This window comes from Platichthys flesus, chromosome 17, assembly GCF_949316205.1.
Source record: "Platichthys flesus chromosome 17, fPlaFle2.1, whole genome shotgun sequence".
Classification (NCBI taxonomy): domain Eukaryota; kingdom Metazoa; phylum Chordata; class Actinopteri; order Pleuronectiformes; family Pleuronectidae; genus Platichthys; species Platichthys flesus.
The window spans coordinates 15494719-15517435 of NC_084961.1; the positions used below are offsets into that span (position 1 = coordinate 15494719).

General features: G+C 43.1%; 1 protein-coding gene across 1 annotated transcript; it reads right to left on the minus strand.

Annotated features, from left to right (window-relative positions):
• Positions 1–259: 259 nt before the first annotated feature.
• On the minus strand, positions 260–22464 carry fndc5b (fibronectin type III domain containing 5b). The gene is made up of 6 exons (XM_062409113.1): positions 22054–22464; positions 18361–18479; positions 16859–17057; positions 11717–11806; positions 6746–6936; positions 260–5499 (listed from the first exon to the last, which is right to left on the minus strand). Exons 1-5 carry the CDS (start codon positions 22127–22129, stop codon positions 6797–6799), a joined length of 624 nt encoding a protein of 207 aa, XP_062265097.1. The 5' UTR covers positions 22130–22464; the 3' UTR covers positions 260–5499; positions 6746–6796.
• Positions 22465–22717: the final 253 nt, after the last annotated feature.

Sequence of the window (22717 nt, forward strand, 5' to 3'; positions counted from 1 at the left end):
GCTGGAGTACTTCTCACAGACACAGAATTTCCACAGCGGTGACTCTCACTATTCACTCCTCCAATGATGAACTCAAATCAAGACAATGCCACCCAACCGAGAATCCTATTAACATTCAAATATCACTTCGTACTGGAATGAACTTGGAGTTTTGAGATCCACAGGCTGTAATAATCTTCTCTTTCCTGTCTCCTGCAGTTTTACTCCCTCTGACTCATCGTCCCTCCCCCTCCCCCCCCCCCTCTCTGCCTCTGTTTGTCCGTCTTTAGGATTGTCTGTCCGTCTCAGTCTCCATACTCTCACACGGCTCATTGGATGTTCACCGCGAGCAGCTGTTGAGTCGCCTCCTGCAGCCTCAGATAGACGGAGACCGAGCTGTCGGAGCCAGACCCGCCTTCTGCTGCTTCCCTCAGTGTGACAGTTTGGTCCCCAGCCAGCCGGAGAATGGGCTCTGTGTGTGAGCCAGTGTTTTAAGTGAGTGTGTATGTGCACTTGGATTAGACCAGTGGAAAGTAATACCACTTGAGGTTCAGTGCTATTATAGCTTTAAAGCACATTTGTACTTTATCACCCACTACATCAGATTTACGTCCCGCTGATTTTTATCCCTGTGCATCCGGTTTATTGAGAAACTTAGAACAGAACAGTTTGTGTCGATCAATCACAAGTAGCATCATAAACTTCATATAATCACAAGTCTTCTCTTTTAGTCTCTCTCTCTTTGTTTGTGTGGGAAGCACTTCTCTGCGTTAAGTTAATGGCCAACCACAACACTGGAGTCATTTATTCATCCTACACAGGCTTTTCTTCTAATCGCTCTTCTTTCAAGTCACATGTTTTACACCCGTTCATACAGTTTGAGAGACTGGTGCGTGGATTAATCTAATTAGCTTTACTGCTGCCTTTGGTGGAACCTTGAAAAAGCGTTTGATGTTTGACCATGACGTCACCATCAGTGATGTCATGAGTCCCTATAGTTGTACACCACTGCAGTACAGTAAACAGGTTACATCACAGGACGACGGGGCACAAACATATGTTACGCTTATAGAACTTTTTCATCATGTAATTTTGCTACTGCTATTTAGTTAACCACTTTTAAAAGATTTTTAATGGACCGATAACAAAGCCCTATCCCCTTGTTACACATGTCAAGCTAGGGTTTAGTGTGAAAATGTTTTGGGGCTGTTCTTTTAGCTTAAAAAGAAAGCTGTTGCTATGTCAACCAAAATAAAGCTAAACTTTTTGGCATGAGTTTCTTAAAAGTCTTTGAAACCTTTGTTAGAGATGTTTTTTCCATTTGGGCTAAAGCACTGGAACGATTCAGACTCTGCAAAGTCAAACCTGCATGGAGCTGCTGTTAGCACCGTTGCTACTGCTAACGCGGGTGTTGACGTGGCTGCTTCTATTCCTGCCTGGAAGCAAAAACAGATGGCTGATGCAAGGCAAGGCAAGCTTTGTTGTCTATTCTATCCTCCATCCAATATGTTTCGGATCAGAGATTCTCCATTAGAGGAAAAACTTAAGAGGAGTCCAACTTGACCCAGTTGCTAAATTTGCTTGCTCAAGATATCCCAGTGTTCCACTCATGGCTGGCTTGCAAGGAGTGCAAGTGGCTATCTCATGATATCTTAAGCAAGGTGACTAAAATGATGGTCCATGACGTGTTTGAGAACGCAGAGTGAAGAAATAAAGTTTTTCTCAGTAATTATGGACGATGCAGCCGACATCCCGATCAATAAGCAGGTGTCCGTCTGCTTTAATGTTGTGACTCTAAATCTGGAGTCAGAGGAGCTTTCTCTTGGAATTTATGAGTCATCCAAAACAACAGCAGACACACTTTTCCAGCACTTTAAAGATGTCCTGATGAGACTCTCACTACCAGTCAGGAAATATGGGTCAAATGTGTCTGGCATAAGAATGGGTCTGCAGGCTCACGTGCACGAGCCCTGAGCTGCTGCATCCACTCTGCACATATCTTGTGAATTGATAACATTAACCAGAAACTCGGCAAATGAATCTCGCATGGTTCCATGAGTTCACGTCACAGAAGCACCGTCTTTGACAGCCCTGTGCCCCGATGTGCTTTACTTTGAACGGGGCCTCCTTCCTGGATGGAATTCCTCGAGGATCTGTGTTTAGACGACAAAGGGGACGCAGGAAGTAAAAGTGAATGGCCTGCTTTTACACGCTGAAATTCTTGAATGGAAATTGTCAGTGCTGCACTCGAAAAGAACCAGCTGTACCTGCAGCCACCTGCAGAACCTGGCGAGCCCAACTGTGCCAACTTAGAGCTTGACTGCAGAAACATCATGCAGCCTGTGGCTAAAACCACATTTGCTTCACAATTTTGCGGTTTTAGGATGAGTTATAACTGTCTTGTTTTCGCAAATATAGCGCTAGCTCAGGTAACATTAGTTACATTACCAGTTAAATCTAATTAAGATCAGGACAGAACCTCGAGCATTAGCTGAATAGGATCCAGGACCAGCTTCCACTTAATACTAGAATATACAGTACATGCTCTACTTAAAACACAACCTGTTGAGCTGAACATGCTAACATTTGCAACTTACATTAAAGAATACAGTCACTCTACATATTGGAATAGGTAAAAAAAAAAAAAAAAAGAAGCCATCCACTAAACTAACTGCTAAGTATTGCTCTTAATACACTTGATACAATCTGTGCTTGTTATAAGTGTAAATAGTGCTTTTCTTCCACTCACTTTCCTTTGACTTCTCCTCTTTTATTTATTCTTCCATTCACTCCCTCCATCCTTCTATTTCACTCCCACTTGTTTACCAGGTCCGTCCTGGCCAGTCCGAGACAAAAAGGTGATAAATGAGCAGAGGTGCGAGCGATAGGCAGCGGTCTATGGTCGGAGCAGAAGAACGAGAGAGGAGAGCTGGTTAGTGAGTAAGAGTGGATATAATGAGAAACCGGGGAGAGGGAGGAGAAGAGAGGATGAGACCGGTGACAGGGGAAACGAGCAAGGGTGCCATGATATATGAGAAAGACAGCATTGCGACAGTGAGATGGAAAGTGAAGGGAAAAGTCATAAATGGGAGAGTGAAGGCGGATGAAGGTGGCTGGAGATAGAGTGAGGAAAGAGGGAGGCTGATAAGGAGAGGGTGAAAAATGGATGGCAGGGTGAGGGTGAGGGATCGCTGTTCTTGCAGAACTGAAGATTGAGCTGAGGAAAGTCATGGCTGTCTCTCTCAGCACAGGGGGGCATTTCAATACACCAGGCAGCTTTTAAATCCAGAAAGTGCAAGCGAGTATGTGGAGCTGATTAGCAGTCATCTCAAACTGCGAGGTATTCAGACATTCACTAATTATCTCTAACATGGCTGCAACTCTGCTGAGCTCAGCTCTGCAGTGTTTTTCTGTCAGACTCTCTCGTGAACCCAAATGGTGAGCAACGCTATCCAGCGGCTGGCGTCCAATATCTCTGTAACAATGTGGGTAACGCAGCATAATTGAACAGGAAGCCCTAAAGAAGATAACAAAGCTTTAACTGGACTACAGTGATAAAGTCCTCTACTCTCTCACATAAAACCCTTGATGAAGTGGTAACTGAGGTTATTCAGCTGGGGACGCTATGATTTATATTGTAATGCCGGGATGTCCGTTTGAGCTTAAGACCTATGGCTGCAAATCATAATGATTGTATCCATTCATAAGTTTATTGTTTGGATTATGCTGCCATAATTCCAACATTTTCTTTTTGTCAACCTATGAAAACACCAAACTCTGCAATGTGGTAATCTGTCTCTCAAAACTTACCGACGTCCTCACCCAGTCTGCGGCACTCATCCTGAGCCCATTTTTCCTTTGTACTACATTCATTGTAGTTTGGAATGAATGTAACACGAAAAGGAAAAGCAGCACTACATAGGGATTAATGCCAGCCAAATAATAAAACACACAATGAGCTATTATTAGAACATTCATCATCCTTGTACTCTACTATATATGTGTGCCTATATATGAGTCCTGCTGATAGTTTGCTTGGATCCCAATTTCTTTTCAATGTACGTAGGCCTGACCATTCTGCTTTTGCTCAAAGAAGCAGCTATTTCACATTAAGTGGGGGTAGGGAGAGTTATCGTAGGGGGGTGATGGAGGAGCAACCGAGAAGAGTGATGAGTATATTTCTAAGGATATTAAACTATCAGACTGCCAAACCACTATAGAGGCTGGAACATTTTTCAAATCATAGTGGTGCATGGGCTGACTTTTCACTGTGCCAGGTCAACACGACATTCCTTTAACCAACTGATTGACATACATGTTCATCTAACATGTACTGGAACTTGCAGTTGTATGGCAGTCTGATCTCTATCGGCAACACAGCCAAATGGAACAGCTGTGTGCCTCCGCAGCCTGGCATCCTTGCTGGTCTCCAGCCAAACCACAGTGGAAACCCAGCCAAACTTTGCCCTGTATGTTCTTTTCATTAAGGAATGATGCTTTGCAGACCATACACAGCATATGGTGCTGAATATGCAGCACTCAACAATAACCCCTTAATATGAACCTGGGTAATTCTTTCTGATAACTTTCAAAGTTCTAGTGTATTTAACATTTTTGATTTGGAATAAGAAACTACTTTGATGACCAATCCTGGCAAATCCTTCAACTTTGTCTGTATTCAGACGTCACTCAACTCAAACAAACAAGATATGGGATGCTTTGAAAGTAAAATAAATATATGGTGTTGTATCTTTGCACCGACAGGGCTTTAAGGTTCCAATTCCAGACAGAACAAATACACACATAATTTAACTGATGACAGAGAGTAAGACTCGGTGTACAGTGTCAAAATGATACCATAATCAAGACTGGGATTGTGAGGGCTCAAACAATCACAGTAGGAGGAGCACCAATGGTGGTGTGCTTATCAGAGAAACACAGACACAGAAAGAAGAGGAGAGAGAGGAAAAAATATGAGGTTATGACCGGGGTGGACAGGTAGAAAAGAGAAAGTCCTTGTGTGTTTGTTGCTTGTTTTGTTGTGTGCTGACTAATACCTGGGCCTAAAGGACCAGCGGTTCCTGTGAGACGGACTAGATCTCTGCCGTCTCTGACCTTCAGTTGAATATACAAACAACAGACATTCATGTTTGATGATCCACTCCTGGGATTTTACTGTATGCCACCGATGAAGAGTAACAAGAATGTATGACTCAAGCAGTTCTCGTCAAGAAGAAACTCAAGTCCCCACTGGTGCCTTGACTTGAAAGCCATTTTCGTGATTTGTCATATCGGCTGCCCACAAAAAGGAGGCTACAGTTCAGTTTTGGGCACAACAAAGGTGAAAGGGGATTTGTCCTCCTCTGTTTCCTGTTGGACTTTTTGTAGCCTGTGATTCTTCAAGCTCACGTTTGTGTCTTTTGTATTTCAAGAGTTCTTCATTGTGTGTAGCTCCTGTGATGGTTCATCTTTTCTTCAGTAGGATGGTGTCGGACAATGGCTTTCTGTGGGTCTCAGGGTCTGGAGAAAACAATGTCCCTGCACATAATGAGAGTCACAGGACAGCAATAGCTCAGGAAAAGACTGGAAACAAAAGTTCTAATGAGTTCACCAAGCCCTTTCTCACGTGACTGAGAGGTTTCACACAGCAGCATAAATGATAGACACAAACGCAAAAGCAACAAGATTGTAAAAGACACATAATGGAAACACAATCACAATCACAAAGGGTTACAAGTTTGTAAGTGCTCCCCCTTCATTGTCAACATTCATTGTCGCTGACTTCCATTGTTGATGTGGCTTTTGCAGTTGTGTTGTCACTCTTGCATTCGTGTTACTTTTCCGCACTTCTTCTCTTGCTACCTTTTGCATTTCCAGCTAAAACGACAGAGGCTCTTGTGCCCTTAAACTTGTGAACATGTCAGCCCCGAACAGAGCCTTCTAAGGAATACCCCAAAACCCACAAATAAACATAACAGTATTCCTATTGGTTTAAAAAGTGAGTTTAGGATATTACGAAGTAAGGCGAGTTAGCTGGGAATTCTCATGTGTGGAGCCACAGAGGATCCATTGCATAAACGTTTGGTCTTGTATTTTGCTGTTAAATCACTTAGCACCATGCACCACAAAGAGGGTCGATAACTCTAAAGCTTGACAGACCCAAAGTGCCTAGTTGTGGCTGCTTTGACTAGACTGTGAAGAGGTTCAGCCTGCTTCTTCCTGATTACTACCTGTCCTCTTCAGACCCTTCTCCTCCCTCCCGCCCTTCACTGATCCATGCTTTACTGCCGTTCATCCACCTGTAGCTCTTCCCTGGACATCTACTTACCTTTTCCCAATTGACTAATCAGGTCTTAGATGTCGGCCCATTTCCTTGCATTCCCTGCTAAGTTGTCTGTTGTTTTTTTTCCACAGCGTAGCTTTCTAGCTTTTCTTTCATTCTTGCCTGCTTGTTTTTGATAACCTGCCTTGGGTGGATTTAGAATCTTCTTTCCTCCTTTGACCTTTATGCCTGGTTAATATGCCTGCCCGTTACTGACCACTGCACATGACCGAGCTCCACCTACTGTCTGCCTTCATCACTGAACCTTTATAAAGGTTGACTGTTTTGGTCTCTTACCTTATCTGAAACCTGAGCCATGACAGCAAATGTAACAATTAAGGGAAAACATATTTAATCATAAACAGCATCTATCCCATCGGAAAGATTCCCATGGTATAACAAAAGACCCCATCCCATCTCAAGAAACGCTTTTCTGTTCCTCACCTGTCCTGAGATACAAGGAGTTGGTTATTGCAAGGCGATGCGGGGCTGGTCTTAGACGTTGCTGCGCAGTAGCCCCCCTTGTGGGTGCTCGGGAGTACTGCACTCGGAGGAGTTCTTGGCTTTGTCCTTGTTGTTGTTGGGCTCATTGTCTTTAATGATGTCATACTGACGACAAAACAGGACAATCACACCTTAGAGAGAAAAGGATATTGGGATTATTTTTCGATTGTTGTTAGCTGTTGAAACAAATAAGTTGTACTAAGAAATGGTTCAACATTTTGGGGAATATTGATTGATTCTTTCTTGCTGAAAGATAGATGAGACAATCAATACTATGCTTACACTAACCACCTGCTAGCAGTAGCTTCATTTTTTAATTTTAATGCAAAATCTTTGGTAAAAGGTAGGAATAAACTATATTGACTTTTAACATGGATTTAAAAAATCAGGTCTTCAGAATAATGGCACGTTTAAGCATCCCATAGCTCCATGACAACAGAGATAACCTACCTACAAAGCCTTAAAACATTTGGTGAACGTGACTTGGAATTTGTTTAAGAAAAATTTGAAATTTGCTCTCCAGTAATCTGAATTAGTTTTTCATGTCTCCAATTTTGTTGTGTTGGTTTACATATCTAAATACAACAACACAGTCATTTCAATAACAAATAAAGGTGAGGATGATATCTACTAGTTAATTTGTTACTTCTATTCAGGCAACAGCCACCTGAGGTGTCACTGACAGACACTGGGAGAGCCTGGGGAGAGAGAGACATGAACACAGTGAAATGTGCAGATGCAGATATGAACTTGATGCTTTGATAGCAATGTGATGTCTGCCCTCAGTCAGAAAGATTAAAAATATGGCAGAGATGGCAGACAGATGCAGAGAGAGAGATACGGAACAGGCACAAAAAAGGAGAAAGAGAATAATTCATGACAGTGGAGGAGTGTGCGGAGGGTTGAATCTGGCCCTATCAGCCTTCATTCTTGGCTGTTCTGCTTATGTCAGCCCCTGTTCATTTCATCAACACAATACCAAAGGGCAAAATGGGATATCGCACTGTGATATCCCCCAGCAAGCCCCATAGGCCCAATTAAAAGCTGAAAAAAAAACAATTCATCTCCTTCACTTTTAGTTTTTTTTCATCATCCAGCACTCAATTATTCCTTTTGGAGTTTGGATTGCTCAGAATTGCACTCTTTTCCCCTGGCTGCTTCTTCTCCAACCCTGTTTGAAACTCACTCTCTGTCACTTGTCCTCTCACAGGTAATTGACGAGGGAAATCAAGGCCTCTCACTGTTACTATAGGGCTATAATTGAATCTCATTTTACTTGGTGAAGTGGGTTAGGTAAGGGTATTTATAGCTGTGTGCGTGTAAAACGATGCTGAGTAGACAAAAGTGTGTGTGTGTGTGTGTGTGTGTGTGTGTGTGTGTGTGTGTGTGTGTTTGTGTGTGATGATGAAAAGGAAGCCTTTGGACAGTCCCAAAATATATTTGTGTGGTCTCCCACCTTGCCACAACCCCTCCAACATTGTGCTGAGGTATTGCTCCATTGAGATGATATAAGTGGAGTTCTGAAGTTCTCATTTTAATCTTCCATCCTAAGTCCCTCCAGTTAGGACTATTAGTTACTCTGTGTCCCTGCTCACATGATTTTTCCCATTGTTCATCAGAAATTATTATGTTCATCTCTAGTTCCCATTTTTCTTTAATATCCAAATTATTCTTCTTGAGTTCTTCCTGCAATATCCTGTATAAAGGTGATATGAGATTTGGTTTCACTGTTCCTTCAATTGCCAATATGAAGAAGTGTTCCTTTTTGGATGGTGGTGAGCAGAGATTTTCCCATTCTTGATGTGTATGCAAATAGTGTCTCATTTGTAAATATCTGCAGATGTCTTGGTTTGGTAACTCATATTTCTCTTTAAGCTGTTCAAATGATTTCAATACACCTCCCTCGAACAGCTGGTCCAGTACCACTATACCCACCTCCCTCCATCTTTCAAAATACCTGTCCAGTCTAGCAGGAAGAGATTCTGAGTTGCTTGCTATTGTCATAGCTCTGGATAGTCATGGAGAGTTTTAATTTTTTTCTCAGAACTGACCATATTTTTAACCGATATATTGGTAACCTTATTCTTCCCACGGTGGTCTAAATTCAGGAATGGGAATGAGTCCAGTGGTTTGTGTGGGCATTCATTTTGTTCCATCCCTACCCATATAGTGTCTGATTCTTGGGGTACCCAAGCAACCATTGCTCGTAATTGGGCTGCCCAGTAGTATTTTTTCAGGTCAGGCATGTTCAGGCCTCCGTTGTCTTTTGGACATAGTAGTCTTCTAAGTTTAAGTCTGGGTTGTTTGCTTTGCCATATAAGTTTGGAAAACCTTTTGTCCAGTGCAGTATAGGTGGTCGCAGGAATATGATGACGTGATTGAAAAAGAAAGAGCAATCTTGGCATAACGTTCATTCTTATCATTTCTATTCTTCCTATCAAAGAGAGTGGTAGGATTTCCCATCTTGTGAGGTCTGTTTTTATGTGGCCCATCAGTTTTCCATTGTTGACCTTGAACAGTTTTGATAAATCTGTTGTAATGATAATTCCCAGGGATCTAAATCCCTGTGACCAGTGAGCATTAAGCCTTCCTGTTAGTTGTATAGGCCATTGTCCAACTATCATCATTACCTCTGATTTTGATTGGTTGATCTGATAGCCAGAGAGCTCTCCATACTCTAAGTGTCCATCAATGGAGGAACAGATTTGACTGGATCACTTGTGTAGGTCAGGATATCATCTGCAATTTTCTCTATTTCCCATATCCTATATACCAATTATTTCCTTATTCTAGTTTATAGCTGCTGCCAAGGGTTCAATATTTATAGCAAAGAGCAGGGGACTGAGGCAGTCTCCCTGTCTCACCCCCCTCTGCAGGTCGAAGAACTCAGAACAGCATCCGTTCACTCTGACACGCGACTTTATTTTTTGTATATGACCCTGACCCATTTTACAAACTCTGGGTGAAATCCCATTGCAGATAGTGTTTTTTACAAGGAGTCCCAGTTCACTGTTTCAAATGCTTTCTGTCCGTCAAAACTTATGAGCATTGAAGTCTGCTTATTTTCCTTAGCACAGGTAATAATGTTTAGGGTTCTTATTAGCACCCTGTCTGCTTGGAATGAATCCTGTTTGGTCCAGGTTAATCAGCGTTGTAATATGTTTTTTGATTCTTTGTGCTAAAATACTTGTCATAATTTTCTGGTCATTACATATCAAGCTAATGGGTCTATATCCTTCGCAGAGTGTTGGGTCCTTTCCTTCTTTATTTATCACAGATATAATGGCCTGCGACCATGTCTCAGGGGGGTCACTCTTGGAGAGAGTGTATCTAAACACCCTGGTTAAGATCAGCACCAAATCATTAATGAAGCATTTATAGAATTCTCCAGAGAATCCATCCACTCCTGGGGATTTATTATTTTTCAATCTTTTTATTGCATCCCTTATTTCTATTTCTGAAATTGGTGTCGCCATGTTGAATGATACTTCTTCTGACAATTCGAGGAGGTTTAAATTAGCTAGGAAGGTTTTAGAATGATCTGTTATTGTTTGTGGTTTGGGTTCTTTGTACAGATTTTGGTAAAATGATGCAAATGCATCTGCCACCTCTTTGAGATGAGATACTGTTCTTGCCAATGTTGGATGAACTACCTTAGAGACCGTTTGGTTGGCCTGAGCTTTGTGAAGTTGGAAAGGTAGGCGGCTGGCTCTGTTGCCCATCTCATAATATTTCTGTCTGGAGAATCATAGAGCTCCCTCCGCTTTGTATGATCAAAGCTTATCCAAGGATTTTCTTGCCTCATTAAGTTCTTTGGCATTAATACTTGATCTATTATTCTTGTGTTGTATTTCTAGGAGTTTTATCTTGTTTTCTAGGCTCAACTTTTCCTCTAGTCGCTTTCTCTTCAGTTGTGATGATATCTGTATGAGTTTTCCTCTTATAACTGCTTTTGCTCCCTCCCATAAAATTGACGGGTTAACTTCTCCGTTATTATTTGTCTCAAAGTATTCTTTTAATTGTTGTCTCAAATCCTCAACTATTTCTGTGTTGTTCAGTAGAGATACATTCAGCCTCCAATATCTGAAGAAAGAGTACATGCCCAAGTCTATTTTCAGTAGGGCATGATCACTTAGAGTTATAGGCTCAATGTGACATTTTATTACTTTATACATGTATTTATGAGAAAGACAGAAGAAGTCAATCCTTGAGTAACTGTTATGTACATTAAAGAAAAAATGATCTATTTTATTTCTAAGTATGTGTGTGCTCCATGTTTTGCTGGGCTGCAAGAAGAAGAAGAAAAGAAGAAGAACATTGTCCTTCAGGGAACAAAATCTATTTGATGATCAATTTAAAGGAGACAGATGATGCTATTTCAGTATCTTTTCTTGTGTTTAATATAGTTTTGTTTGTGGATCTAAAAGATCTGTTAATAACATGTACATATACCAGGTAAATCGGCAGCAGAGGCCAACATTTCCTTTATGTTGTGGAGGCGATTGACCAATAGCAATAGTGTTTGGGGTCCAGCCGGCCAATCTGAGCAGACTGAGCTTAATCAAGGAGGGGAGGGGGCCCTTAAACACAGAGAATGAAAAGAGGAGCAGCAGCAATGGAAAGTATGAGTATGATAAAGTGATGTGTCTTCTGAACATTAGAGCACGTAAACCTTTTTAAAGTAAAAAACAAAATTTAAATTATGAATCTGAAAATGAGCAGAATATTCTCCCTTTAGGATAAGGTTCAACCTGAAATTGTGTCTTTTATGTCTAAAATACATGTCAAACACCATAATAACTCACTGTGTGTGTGTGTTTCTTAATAGCACTTCAGCCACAGAGCTCATTTTCTGCACAGATAAGATCTGCAGTGATACATGTGTGATGCTGAAGAGGAGACGAGTATTACCTGCCCACATGATGAGCACCACCACAATGATGATGAGTTCACCGGCCCTCAGTTGGGCAGCGTGACCAAACTCCTCCATTGTCACCTCGTCTAGGGTGAAGAAGAACAAACACACACACACACACACACACACATACACAGAGTCAGCGAAGCACCACGGAGGACACTGCGATTCATTGTACCAGAGAGTAAATGTGAAATTGCCATTTCACTGAAAGTCTGCAGGGAAAGATAAAAAGAATCAAACGAGGTGACGGGAGACCAGAGGTTCTGCCTGGTGTAAATTCTGCACTCTGGTCAGTGCAATTAAAGCTAAGTGAGAGCAGAGGTCCGTGGAGACAGAGGGAGCTGGATCCTTACCCACTTGTCACTCACTGGTTTTCTCCTGCAACCCCAGCACAACACCTTCACTGGGTTCAAGGTTTGAACAGGACAATCTCTCGCTCGCTGTTGCCAACAGCCGCTCTAATGGTAATCCCCATTTCCCATGGCTCCCTCTTATTTAAAGGGGACATATTATGCCCATTTTACCACAAGTTGATATGGTTCCTTGGGGTCTTAATGAAATGTCTGTAACCTATTATGGTCAAAATACCACAAGCATCATTTGAAACAGCACCCTTTTTACCCTGTCTAAAACAGCCCTCCTCAGATTGACCTGTTTAAAGAGGTTCAATGGTTTCTTTTAGTTTGAAGTTTTATCAGTTTTATGCAGACGTAATGCTACAGAAGGGGTTTCCCCCCATGTCCAGTCTCTTCAGGACTTTGTTGTCGGTGTCTGGATGAGTCAGTGCCGACGCTGCTTGCTCCCAGGACTCCTGTTGCCATGGTGATCCGTCTGTGCTGAGCTGATGCCTCGAGCCCGACAGAGAGGGGGGGTTATACTGTAATCATTTGGCGATAACAGTTTACATGTTTCTGCAGCGAGGACGTTTTTTTTCTGATTCACACAGACAGGGTTGAGTATCACCCAAAGCTGTAGAATGACGTCTATGCTGCGTCTCTCTGTATCAAGGCTGCTACTCTTCCTTCATGATGTTATCACAAGAGCAGCTACATGCTTGGCTAGGTCAGTTTATGTACAGGTGGGAGCATGTGTTTCATTATCAAAAATCAACTACTGTTTCTTTTCCTAGATAAAATGAGAAACTACAATGGAACTCAGTATAAGAAATACCTCTACCATCTATGATTGGGTGGAATTTGGTGCTGATCCAAGGCCCCATCCCTCCACCATGTTTAGTAAAAATCCGCTCAGCAAATTGTGTGGACCACCTGACGCAGACTTGGGTCAGCAGCACCATTTATCCTGATAATATGTGCTTGAGACTTGCGTTGATGATGCCACACACAGCAGACATTCAAACCACTGGGTAACATTATGGGGAAATGGGAGGGTGTGATAGGCTCTCCCAGCATAGTTTCCAGCATCCTCCAGAGGTCTGCCTCACTAATGTGTCTGTTCATGGTACCATCCAAATGGCGGTCCTGGGATTCTGCTTTAATGTGCTTAATGTAGCTTGATGACTTTGCTTTGATCAGTCTTTGCCAGGATCCCTGCAAATCGCTGCTTGGCTAGTTTCCCCATCTGTCTGTAAAGCCTGAAACATGCTTCTGCGTTTTCACGGGCCCGTAAGCGCAAGAGCCCTTCCGGGTCCCTTACGTGCTTATGTATCCCTTCTTACGGGCTGACGGGCGTCGCCCCACTTTTCTAAAATATACGGCAAAGCTCCGCAAGCTCACTCACCCCGCAAGGCTGTGATTGGTCTGCTCTACATCCCTTCTGGAGTTGCATTTCCGGTTTCATGCCCCATAATACAGGCAGAAACAACGGAAGATTTTAAAAAGAAGAATGGACAACCGCGAAGAACTCCTGTCGGAAGAGGTCCGAAAATATGAGTCCTTTATAACCCGTCGATGTCCGAGTACATTTAATGGCCGTACAGAACACCTACGCCTCTGTCTCCTCTCCAGTCGCTTTTCCTGATGACTAATTATAAGTTGCTCTTCAATGTCCAGCAGCTCCATCTCAATCAATTGTTGTTCGGTTGGAATCGTGAATACACTCTCTGCCATGGTTCACCGTGTGTTTGTAATGGAGAACACGACTGGTAGAAGGTAAATAAACAGTCAACAACGATTGCCATACCCACAAAGAAGGCGTCTCTCAGGTCGTCTTCGACAAAAAGCTTTACTCCGCCTAGTGTTCTGGCGTGGAAATGCTTTGTGAGACGCGCAACGGTTGGGGAAGCATGAATGAAAACGAGTCTTGCGCCACAGCGGCGTGAAAAGACGCAGACGCAGTCCCAGAAGCATGTTTCAGGCTTAAGGCAGGTCTGCAGTGTACTGCCCCCTGCAGGCGTGGGAGTGTCTTTTGGCCAGCTGTGGAATGGGCTGTCGTCCAGCGACAAACATGGTCTTGTTTTACTGCACTCCTTTCCTTATTATTGCTAAAGGAGCCCTGTCGTGCATGGAGCTGTCTGAGGAATGCTTGCACCATTGTCCAAGCTCCTCTGCGAAGGATCCTCGCTTGATGGTAGTTTGATGCCCCTACAACCTGTCCGCCCCCCTCGGAGGATTCCTTTAAAAGCTATATATTAATAACTGACAAAACATTAAACTTCACTACTTGCCACTGAGAATTTTCCTACATGATGGAAACTTCAGAGCATTAAGGGGTTTTGAAGTTTTTGCTGTTTTTACACATGAGCTACATACAGACAGGACAGACAAGGAAATCCAGGCAGACAGGAGGAAAGATAAAGAGAAAAACAGACAGAGATAAAAACACAGGGAGGTCGTGTGTGGTGTTTACATTGCACCTGCAGATAGTAAATGGTGTCAGGCTGATTAATATCCGCTTCGAGGGGAAGGGAAGCAGTAATGGCTGAGAGATTTAATCAGGCCGCCTAATGAATGCGTCCACAAACACACACAGATACACACACAGGGAACTTCCATCAAAGTCGAAGCAAACGAAACGAGTCCGCCCCTCAACACCAGTACAAATTGTCCCACAATTTTCTTTGGAAACTGCAATATGGTATGTGCTGTGTAAATAGGAAGATTTGCTGCCTTCAGACAAAGATGTAAGACACAAAAAGGGCAATTAACTCATGAAAATGTATCTGGATTGTCGCATTTAAACACTGCAAGCCTGAAATGTTATTTCCGTCACCTGAAGGATCTGCATATGTGAACCCAAATATTTGAATCATTGGAACCAGATAGTAAATGGACCTTACCCTACCAGCGCCCGGCTTCACAGTGTGTGTGATGTTCGATAAAGTCGATGTGTGAATAGAGCACGTCATTGTCTGGAGAATTCACAGCGTGTTGAAGACCTAGCCATCCCCTCTCCTGCAGTGCCTTTGAATTGTGCTGATCTCCAGAAACTATCCTCGCCTAGTATTTCCACTCAGTCAGAGCACAGTGTCCACTTTTGCACAGCATGTGTGCAAGGTCAACTCCAGACAAAATCCAGGCCTGATACTCTGATATTCAAAAATCTGCCCTCAGACCTTTTTAACTTAAGACTTTCTCCAGAGGGGCTGTACGAGAGAACACCAATGTCTCAGTCAGTTACGGAGGACATTCTCAGGAACTTGTTAAATGTCCCAGAAATGTCTGAGTAAGTCATTGTGAGAATACAGACAATTCAAAGCAGGCAAGTGCGCGTGACATGTTAACCTGTGAAGGACGCAACACTGAAAAAAAAAATAAGAATACAAATATCGCAGGATCAAGAGGCCTCATACACATAGAAGGCGAAGATGTTAGATTGGAAAGGCGATGAGATTCAAGAGCTTTAAGTGATAATTGTTGAAGTCGTTGTCGATGTGACGTAAACAAAAACAAGTGATTTACGCAGTGTAATTTATACGTCATGTCCTCTCTCCTTCATGTTCTACCCCTCGCCTGAACTTTTTCCTGTTGCTGTAAACGTGGCCCAACCGGACAATCTCCCGCTCCGTTCATCACATGTGAAAAGCAAACTTGTGTCTGAAAGGTTCACATATTATATGATGTAAGTCCACCCTCCCCTCACAGGGACCACAAGCTCCCACACGCAGGGTGATTCCAGAGAACACGGTGCTCCCTAACGTCCCATCTTCCCTCTCTTATCAACTCGCTGCTGATGAGCATTTAGCTGCTCTTGCCGCTGTAACTGGGTCGGACGGGATAAAATTGGAAGTGCTGCAAGCAGCTCTACATGACAGCAGCCTCTGAATGTGAGATTGAGAACAATGCATTGCATTGGAGGAGCAGGGGGTTTTCACAAAGATTGGTATTTCTGTATTTTATTTCGTTGTCCCAATGGAGCATTAACAGAACATGGCTCCTCTGAGGTGATGCTGTTTTTGCCATTAAAATGTCTTTGTGCATGGACCTGTATGAGTAGACACATTTGTGCCTGTAGGTGTTAATGGAAAACACAAATGCAATTGCACAACACAACTGCAAAGCCTTAGCCTAAGCAACATAACAGAAACAAAACCGAAACGGAAGTGAGAAACAATGGCTGTGACACTGAAATGAGCAGAATTACTTACTATGGTCACGTGAGCTGTAGTTTGTGAAAAAACCTAAACTAGCCAATCGCCACTTCTTGATGCTTGTCTTTTTGAGGTGTTAAGGTAAAGGTGCTTGGAGGGCCCAACAAGGGAGAACACAACTGCTTTCATGTGATCATCACCTGGGCATTAATCAACTCTGCTCGTTTCCTTGTCAACATTTTTGCTCTCTTCCATTGTGGTTGTGTTTCTGTTGTGTGGCTTCTGTGGTTGTTTTGTGGCTTTTTTTGTTAAGTTGTAACTTTTGCAGTTGTCTTGTGGCTTTCGCATTCGTATCGTCCACTAATGAGCTAGTGTGACTCTCGACCCCAGTATGTGTGTCTCATTAAGGGAAAAACACAAGCAGAATGTTAGAGTACTCTGTGCGAGTGCTGCTGGTTTCATAGATGAGTGCTTCTGTGTGCCTTTATATTAACTTTTGTTTACTCTTGAATATATTGCATATAAATGATCTACCTACCGTATGTGTGTGTGTGTGTGTGTGTGTGTGTGTGTGTGTGTGTGTGTATAACTGTGTGTGTGTAAAATTGACACTCATGCAGGCTCAGTTTGTGTTGTCGTCCCTCACCTGGACTCTTGGACGCCAGCTTCTCCGACTCTTTCGGCGTCCTGAAGAGAACAGGCTGACTGGGGGGGCTGCTGCCTCCCATGCTGATGCTCTGGACGTGGACGATGTACTCGGTGTCCTCGTCCAGATCCCACAGTGCGCAGGAGCGGGTGGTGGTGTTCACCTCCTGGATGAACCTCAGCATGCGAACGTCCTTCTTCTGCAGTTGAGGGGCGAGAGCAGAGATGCGGAGAAATCAGGGCCAGGGGGTTCAGTGTAATGTGATACTCTATTGATCCCTGCAGGGAAGTTCTTTTTTTCACTTTGGCACCACTTCAGCTGAGAACTCACAGGTCAGGGTTAAATGATGCATCGGGTTGCTGTCTGATTTTTTTAAACCTTAGATTATAGAGGGTTTGATTTTGCCTGGTTCAGATGTTTTTCCAACATGCCAAGAACACAAATTCTAGGGGAACAACAAAAGGGGTATATACTTGTTTGCAGGAAATCAATAGATGAATGCTTATCAAAGATCCCTGGTGCTACAGTCAAACCACACATCAACCCTCATGCAAAAACTCCCTCTGGTTAAGGCTGATGGTGCAAATGCAAACACGTCTTCATGGTCAGTGGTCAAGAAAAAGCTGCAATGAAGCCTCGGGGGGTTTTACTTGCAATGTAATTAAGCTTGAAAAAAACATAATGCTTCTCTGGCCGAGTACACTCTACTTGGAATGTACATTATTATTCAGCTAGAATTGCTGGATCAGGTCAATTGGTTCCTGCTAGAGCAAGACGAAGTCTCCTTAGGGACATTTTTATTTACTGGCCAATTAAAAATGGAATTTCTTAACCCATTAAAACTGCATGTGGACAAAATCTACATTTGAAATGCCTCTGAAAGTGCATATTTACTTGACCGCTTCAATGCAACTTTACTTTTTGTTTATTTTTGAATGTCAATGGTTTTTTGATTCTGACTCTGTCGACTCTCCCTCAAATAAGAAAACAGCCTATACTCGGTTCGATTTTGGCAAATTGGCACCGCGAAAAGTAGGTCAGACAAGCTATGAAACATTCCTATTTGATGTAGAGACGACTATCACTGGAAAACTGGGATTCGATGAGCATATATTTTTATGCATTCTATCAGGATTTATAGATGCTCATTTGCTATGGATGTTAAAAATTATGATTCGTCACACTGAATCTGACAATATCACATCAGTGTGTTACTATTGGACTGAGTTTAGACCTTATATATTTAAGAGGGAAATTACACAAATCAAGTACTAAGGGTTTGAAAGTACCTTAACTGCCATAACATGCTGTGTGGCAGGCCACCACTGCTGGGCTTTTTAACACGCCAGGCTACAAAAACTGGACCAACCCCTGTGGTGTTTACACATATTTGTCCTTTTTCACCTCACAGTACGAGAACCTGTGATGTCCACGTTGTCACTTTTCCTCTGCACACACTCACATGAAGGACACAACACACACACACACACACACATTAGTACCTGCTGGGTGATGGCGAATCCAATAACGGGGTCTCCCTCCAAGATTTCCCACGTGACCACAGCTGAATTGACCTCAAGCTCTCTGATGGTCACATTGAGCGGAGCTGAGAGCAGGGGGTCTGACACACACACACACACACACACACACACGCAGCATGGCCACAGGAAACAATATAGATGAGACAGGTCATTAACATTTTGTCTTTATGCCTCGTCATAACACACATCTTTTGCCGCTCCATCACTCTCTCTCTCTTTGAACTTCACCTCCACCCACAGACTACTCTTCCTCCTTTCATTAATACAAATCCTTATTCACAACATGCAGGTCTGCTGGTGTTTCCCTTGAAAAGGAGTTCTCTTTCACATCTGTCTTTGTCTAAGTCTTTCTCTTTCTTTCCCATCTGTCTGTCTGTCTCTCTCTCTCTGTGTCTCTCTCTCGCTCTCTCTCTCACACACGCACAAACACTCACACTGATAACCATTTCACATTTTCCAATCTTTACCTTTTCCTCTCTTCCCTATCCCACTCACGTCTCATTAAAGTGTGACTCATGAGGATGTTTTTATTATGCCATCAATCTTACATCCTAGTCGGCCATGCATTTATTTGGTGGGAGATTATCTGTGATGGATTAAATTAAGCACAGAGTGGAGAAAAACCTTCTTATGTGAATGTCTGTATATCAAGGTCTGGCTCTGATGTTGCTGTTACAAGTCAGGCTCAAGGGAAATATCCTGCTTCATTCTTTATAAGGCTGATTAAAATACACACTTATCTTCCAGCTTTACCGGTTTCACTGCTTGTTTTGTTTCGCATCTGAAAGCAGCTATTATCAGTATTTTTATTAGAGTTGAGTGATAATAAGGTAGCACAGTATCCTGGGGTACAAAGAAATGACGTACAACTGAGTGTTTCACATAAAAAAAGGCAAAACCACATAAAAACTCACATGAAAATGATGAAAATCTGCTCTAAGGAGCGCGTAGGGTCTTTTGACACACTGTTAGGCTTTTCAGGGCAATAACTCATACTGCTCTCTCCTGCATCTTTAGGAGGACAAATTGGAAGATGGACAAATGCGACTACGATGTGTGCATTCAGCAAGTGTAGAGCCAATACTTCACTTTGGAGTTGGAGGAGACCAAAGCAGAGTTAAGACTGAATATTGGATTTACACAAATCCTGTGAATTCTGCTGTCGCTTCAGATGTTTGTGAATTCTGCTGTCGCTTCAGATGTTTGTTGTAAGCAATTTTCACTTCATAAGGTGGTTATATGTCAAAAACACATTTACTTGTTGAAGGTTTGACTGCTTGCTATTGGATAAGGACAAAACTAAAAAGTAGTGTAACGATAACACAGATGAAGAAGGGTCAAAAAGGCATAGAACCTTTATCCATACTCTCCCACTGTCAAATCCAAAATACTGGGACACATTACTGGTTAGCTGATTTAGTGTCATTACCCAGTCTGCCCAGCTTGCTGGTTTAGTCCATTTTGTGCAAACAAAGCAAAACAATCAGCTACTTCAGCCGACTGTATTTGTCCGTGTCTGGCCTTCTGTATACATTATGCATGTTTAATTTCCTTACTACCAATGGTTCTTCAATCATCAAAGAAAAACAAACGAGTTATCCAGTTTAAGAGGTTTGTCAGCCATTATAGTCTAGTGGTTGTACGGCTGTAGCCAAACCCTTTTTGCTGAGTTGAGCAACAAAGCACTTTATTTCCTTTATTTCTTATGAACGCTCTTTTTTATTTGGAAGAGGAAAATTGATCTACTCCATCTTACAAAAGTTATTGAGTCTCCCCTGAGTCCTGATCTTCTGTCCACTCAGCTCCAGCTGTAACCCCCCCCTCACACACACACACACACACACACACTCTGATTGTGTGTTACAGTACTGAGCTCTACTTTTTTCTCTATGTTTGCCTACCAGATTACCAGTAGAAACTGCAGTGTGTCACCTGATGCAAATTAGACTCAGTGTCTCACACAGGTGCAAATATTGAACCATCCAGCCCGAGAGTCGTTTGAGGAGTCAAACGATGGCGTCTCAGGGAGAAGGAGGAACTCTTTGCGTCTCTGTTTTCTCTGCTACACAATCATCAGAACCCAGCAGAGAAAACTGGAGTGTTGCATAGTGCTGGTGAGATTAATATTTTGGTGGGCGACACACTCTCAGTGGCTCCCAACGGCTCTGTGTGTGTGTGTGTGTGTAGATGCAGAGTAGATGTATCCAACGTGTGTGATACATAGTCACTGCTCGGTGTTTGACTAGCTGTTTCCCCACTATTTATCTTCCAGCTCTCACACACCCACAGAGAAACAATACGAGAGTGAACAGGGATTCTCATCCATTCTTGAGCTGTTTACCGCCAGAGAAAAAAAGTCCAGACGCTGGCTGCAGCCACACAAAATTCCCTCTCAAAACTACATTCATCTTCAGCCTCAGGAAGCCAAATATATCAGATCCCTTCAGGCTGACATAAATCCACCATGATCTTATCAGCAGGATTTGGGCTCTACAAAGGACTATCTGTCATCTCTCAGCTTATCATTCAGTTGCAATGCAACTCTGTAAAATGTGAGATCTCCGCATGAAATGAATGTTCCACTGGCACGTGAGCTGCCGCAGGTTAAAAAAATGCAAAATCATGAAAGATGGATGAGGTGCTATATCCAACATGCATGATACATGATTAGAGCTTTGCAGCATATATAGGGCTCTGAACAGAGAAACGCATTGTTGTTTAATCTCATTTCATGATACTGATGGATGCTGGAGCTCCATTTTAATCCATGGACATGGATTATTTCCTTAATTAACTGATAATTACAGAGTGAATAATGAAAAATGCCCAGCCAGATTTTCCTGAGGCTAATGTGATATATTTAATCGTCTTGTGTTGTCAAATCAAGAGTCTTAAATGATAAAAGATATTTAGTTTACAATTATATAATAAGAATAGGAAAGCTGGCCAATTGTTGTGGATACTTGTAGTGGTCATCGCCTATGAAATGAGTAGACTCAGAGTTTCATCTGTTTACTATATTCAATGATGTGTGGCTGTGAATCAAAGCTATAGAGAAAAGAGTAAAGAAGAACTGACTTAACTGTGCAGCTCACTGAATCAGGAATTGAGCATGGATATCAGACATATAATCGGCCCCTGTGTGTAAAACGTGCCCCCCCCCCCCTTTATGGCCCCTGATTTAGACAAATCCTGGATCCCCCACTGAATTGAGAGCATATTTTTTGCCAGTATATTTCCAGAAGAGAAAGTCAGAACTTTCTTGAGCCAATCACACAAAAAGCTGTTTCCTCCTTTGTCAAAATAATACTAATTTCTAGAAATATGATCCAAACTACTGTTTGTATGAAGTCTCGATACTTAATTGTACCAAGTATAGTCTTACCTGTGTCCGCCATGCTTGTTATTGTCTACTCGTGTCATCTGATGCAGATGTTGATGCACAAAGCAACACAGATGCAATCACATCCGGAACAAGGTGTCACGTCAGGTGTTTTTTTCAAAGGGACCTGCTACACTCTGCACTGTACATGCATCACATCATCACCACTACACAGCAGCCTGAGCTCCACCGGCTACCGACACACCCGTCGTACCTTGTTTACTAGCGATCGTACCTCATCAACCTGTGGTGGTTAAAAAGAAACCACTCACCGGCATTGACGGAGGACGCGGAGAGGAAGCCCAGCAGGAGCAGCAGCACCGCCGCGGACGAGACTGGTGTGACCATCCTCCTCCTGCTTCTTGTAGCGGGGCTTCACATCCTGCGCGGCCCATCTAGAGCATCCCATCCGACGGGAGGGAGGCAGCGAGCATCCCTGGTCCGTGCGTCGGGACTTGTTGTGCCGGCCACCAGCGCTCACCTGAACTTGGACGCTGCAGCAGGAGCGCAACACTGGCCACGGGAGAAGGGAGGGGACGGTGTGAGTGAGTCTGGTGTGAGAATGTGTGTGTGTGTGTGTGTGTGTGTGTGTGGGTTGGGGGAGGCGGGTGGCGTTCCGATACCGTGACTCGGTGCAGGTGGTGGACTGTGGGTCCGGCGGCGGGTGACGGAGCGACGGCGTGCGGCGGCTCTGTCTGCGCGCAGGTGGGAGCGGAGCGAGGAGTGCGCAAGTGCTGCAGACTGCAACGTGCAGCCACCGCTAAAGACTCTCTCTCCCTCTCTCTCTCACACACACACACCATACACACATACACCACACACACACACACACACACACACACACACACACACACACACACAGACCTGCAGCAATCCTCACCAGGAAAAAAACAGCCATTTGAAATCTTATACTGATAATGTGACTCAGACCTCATC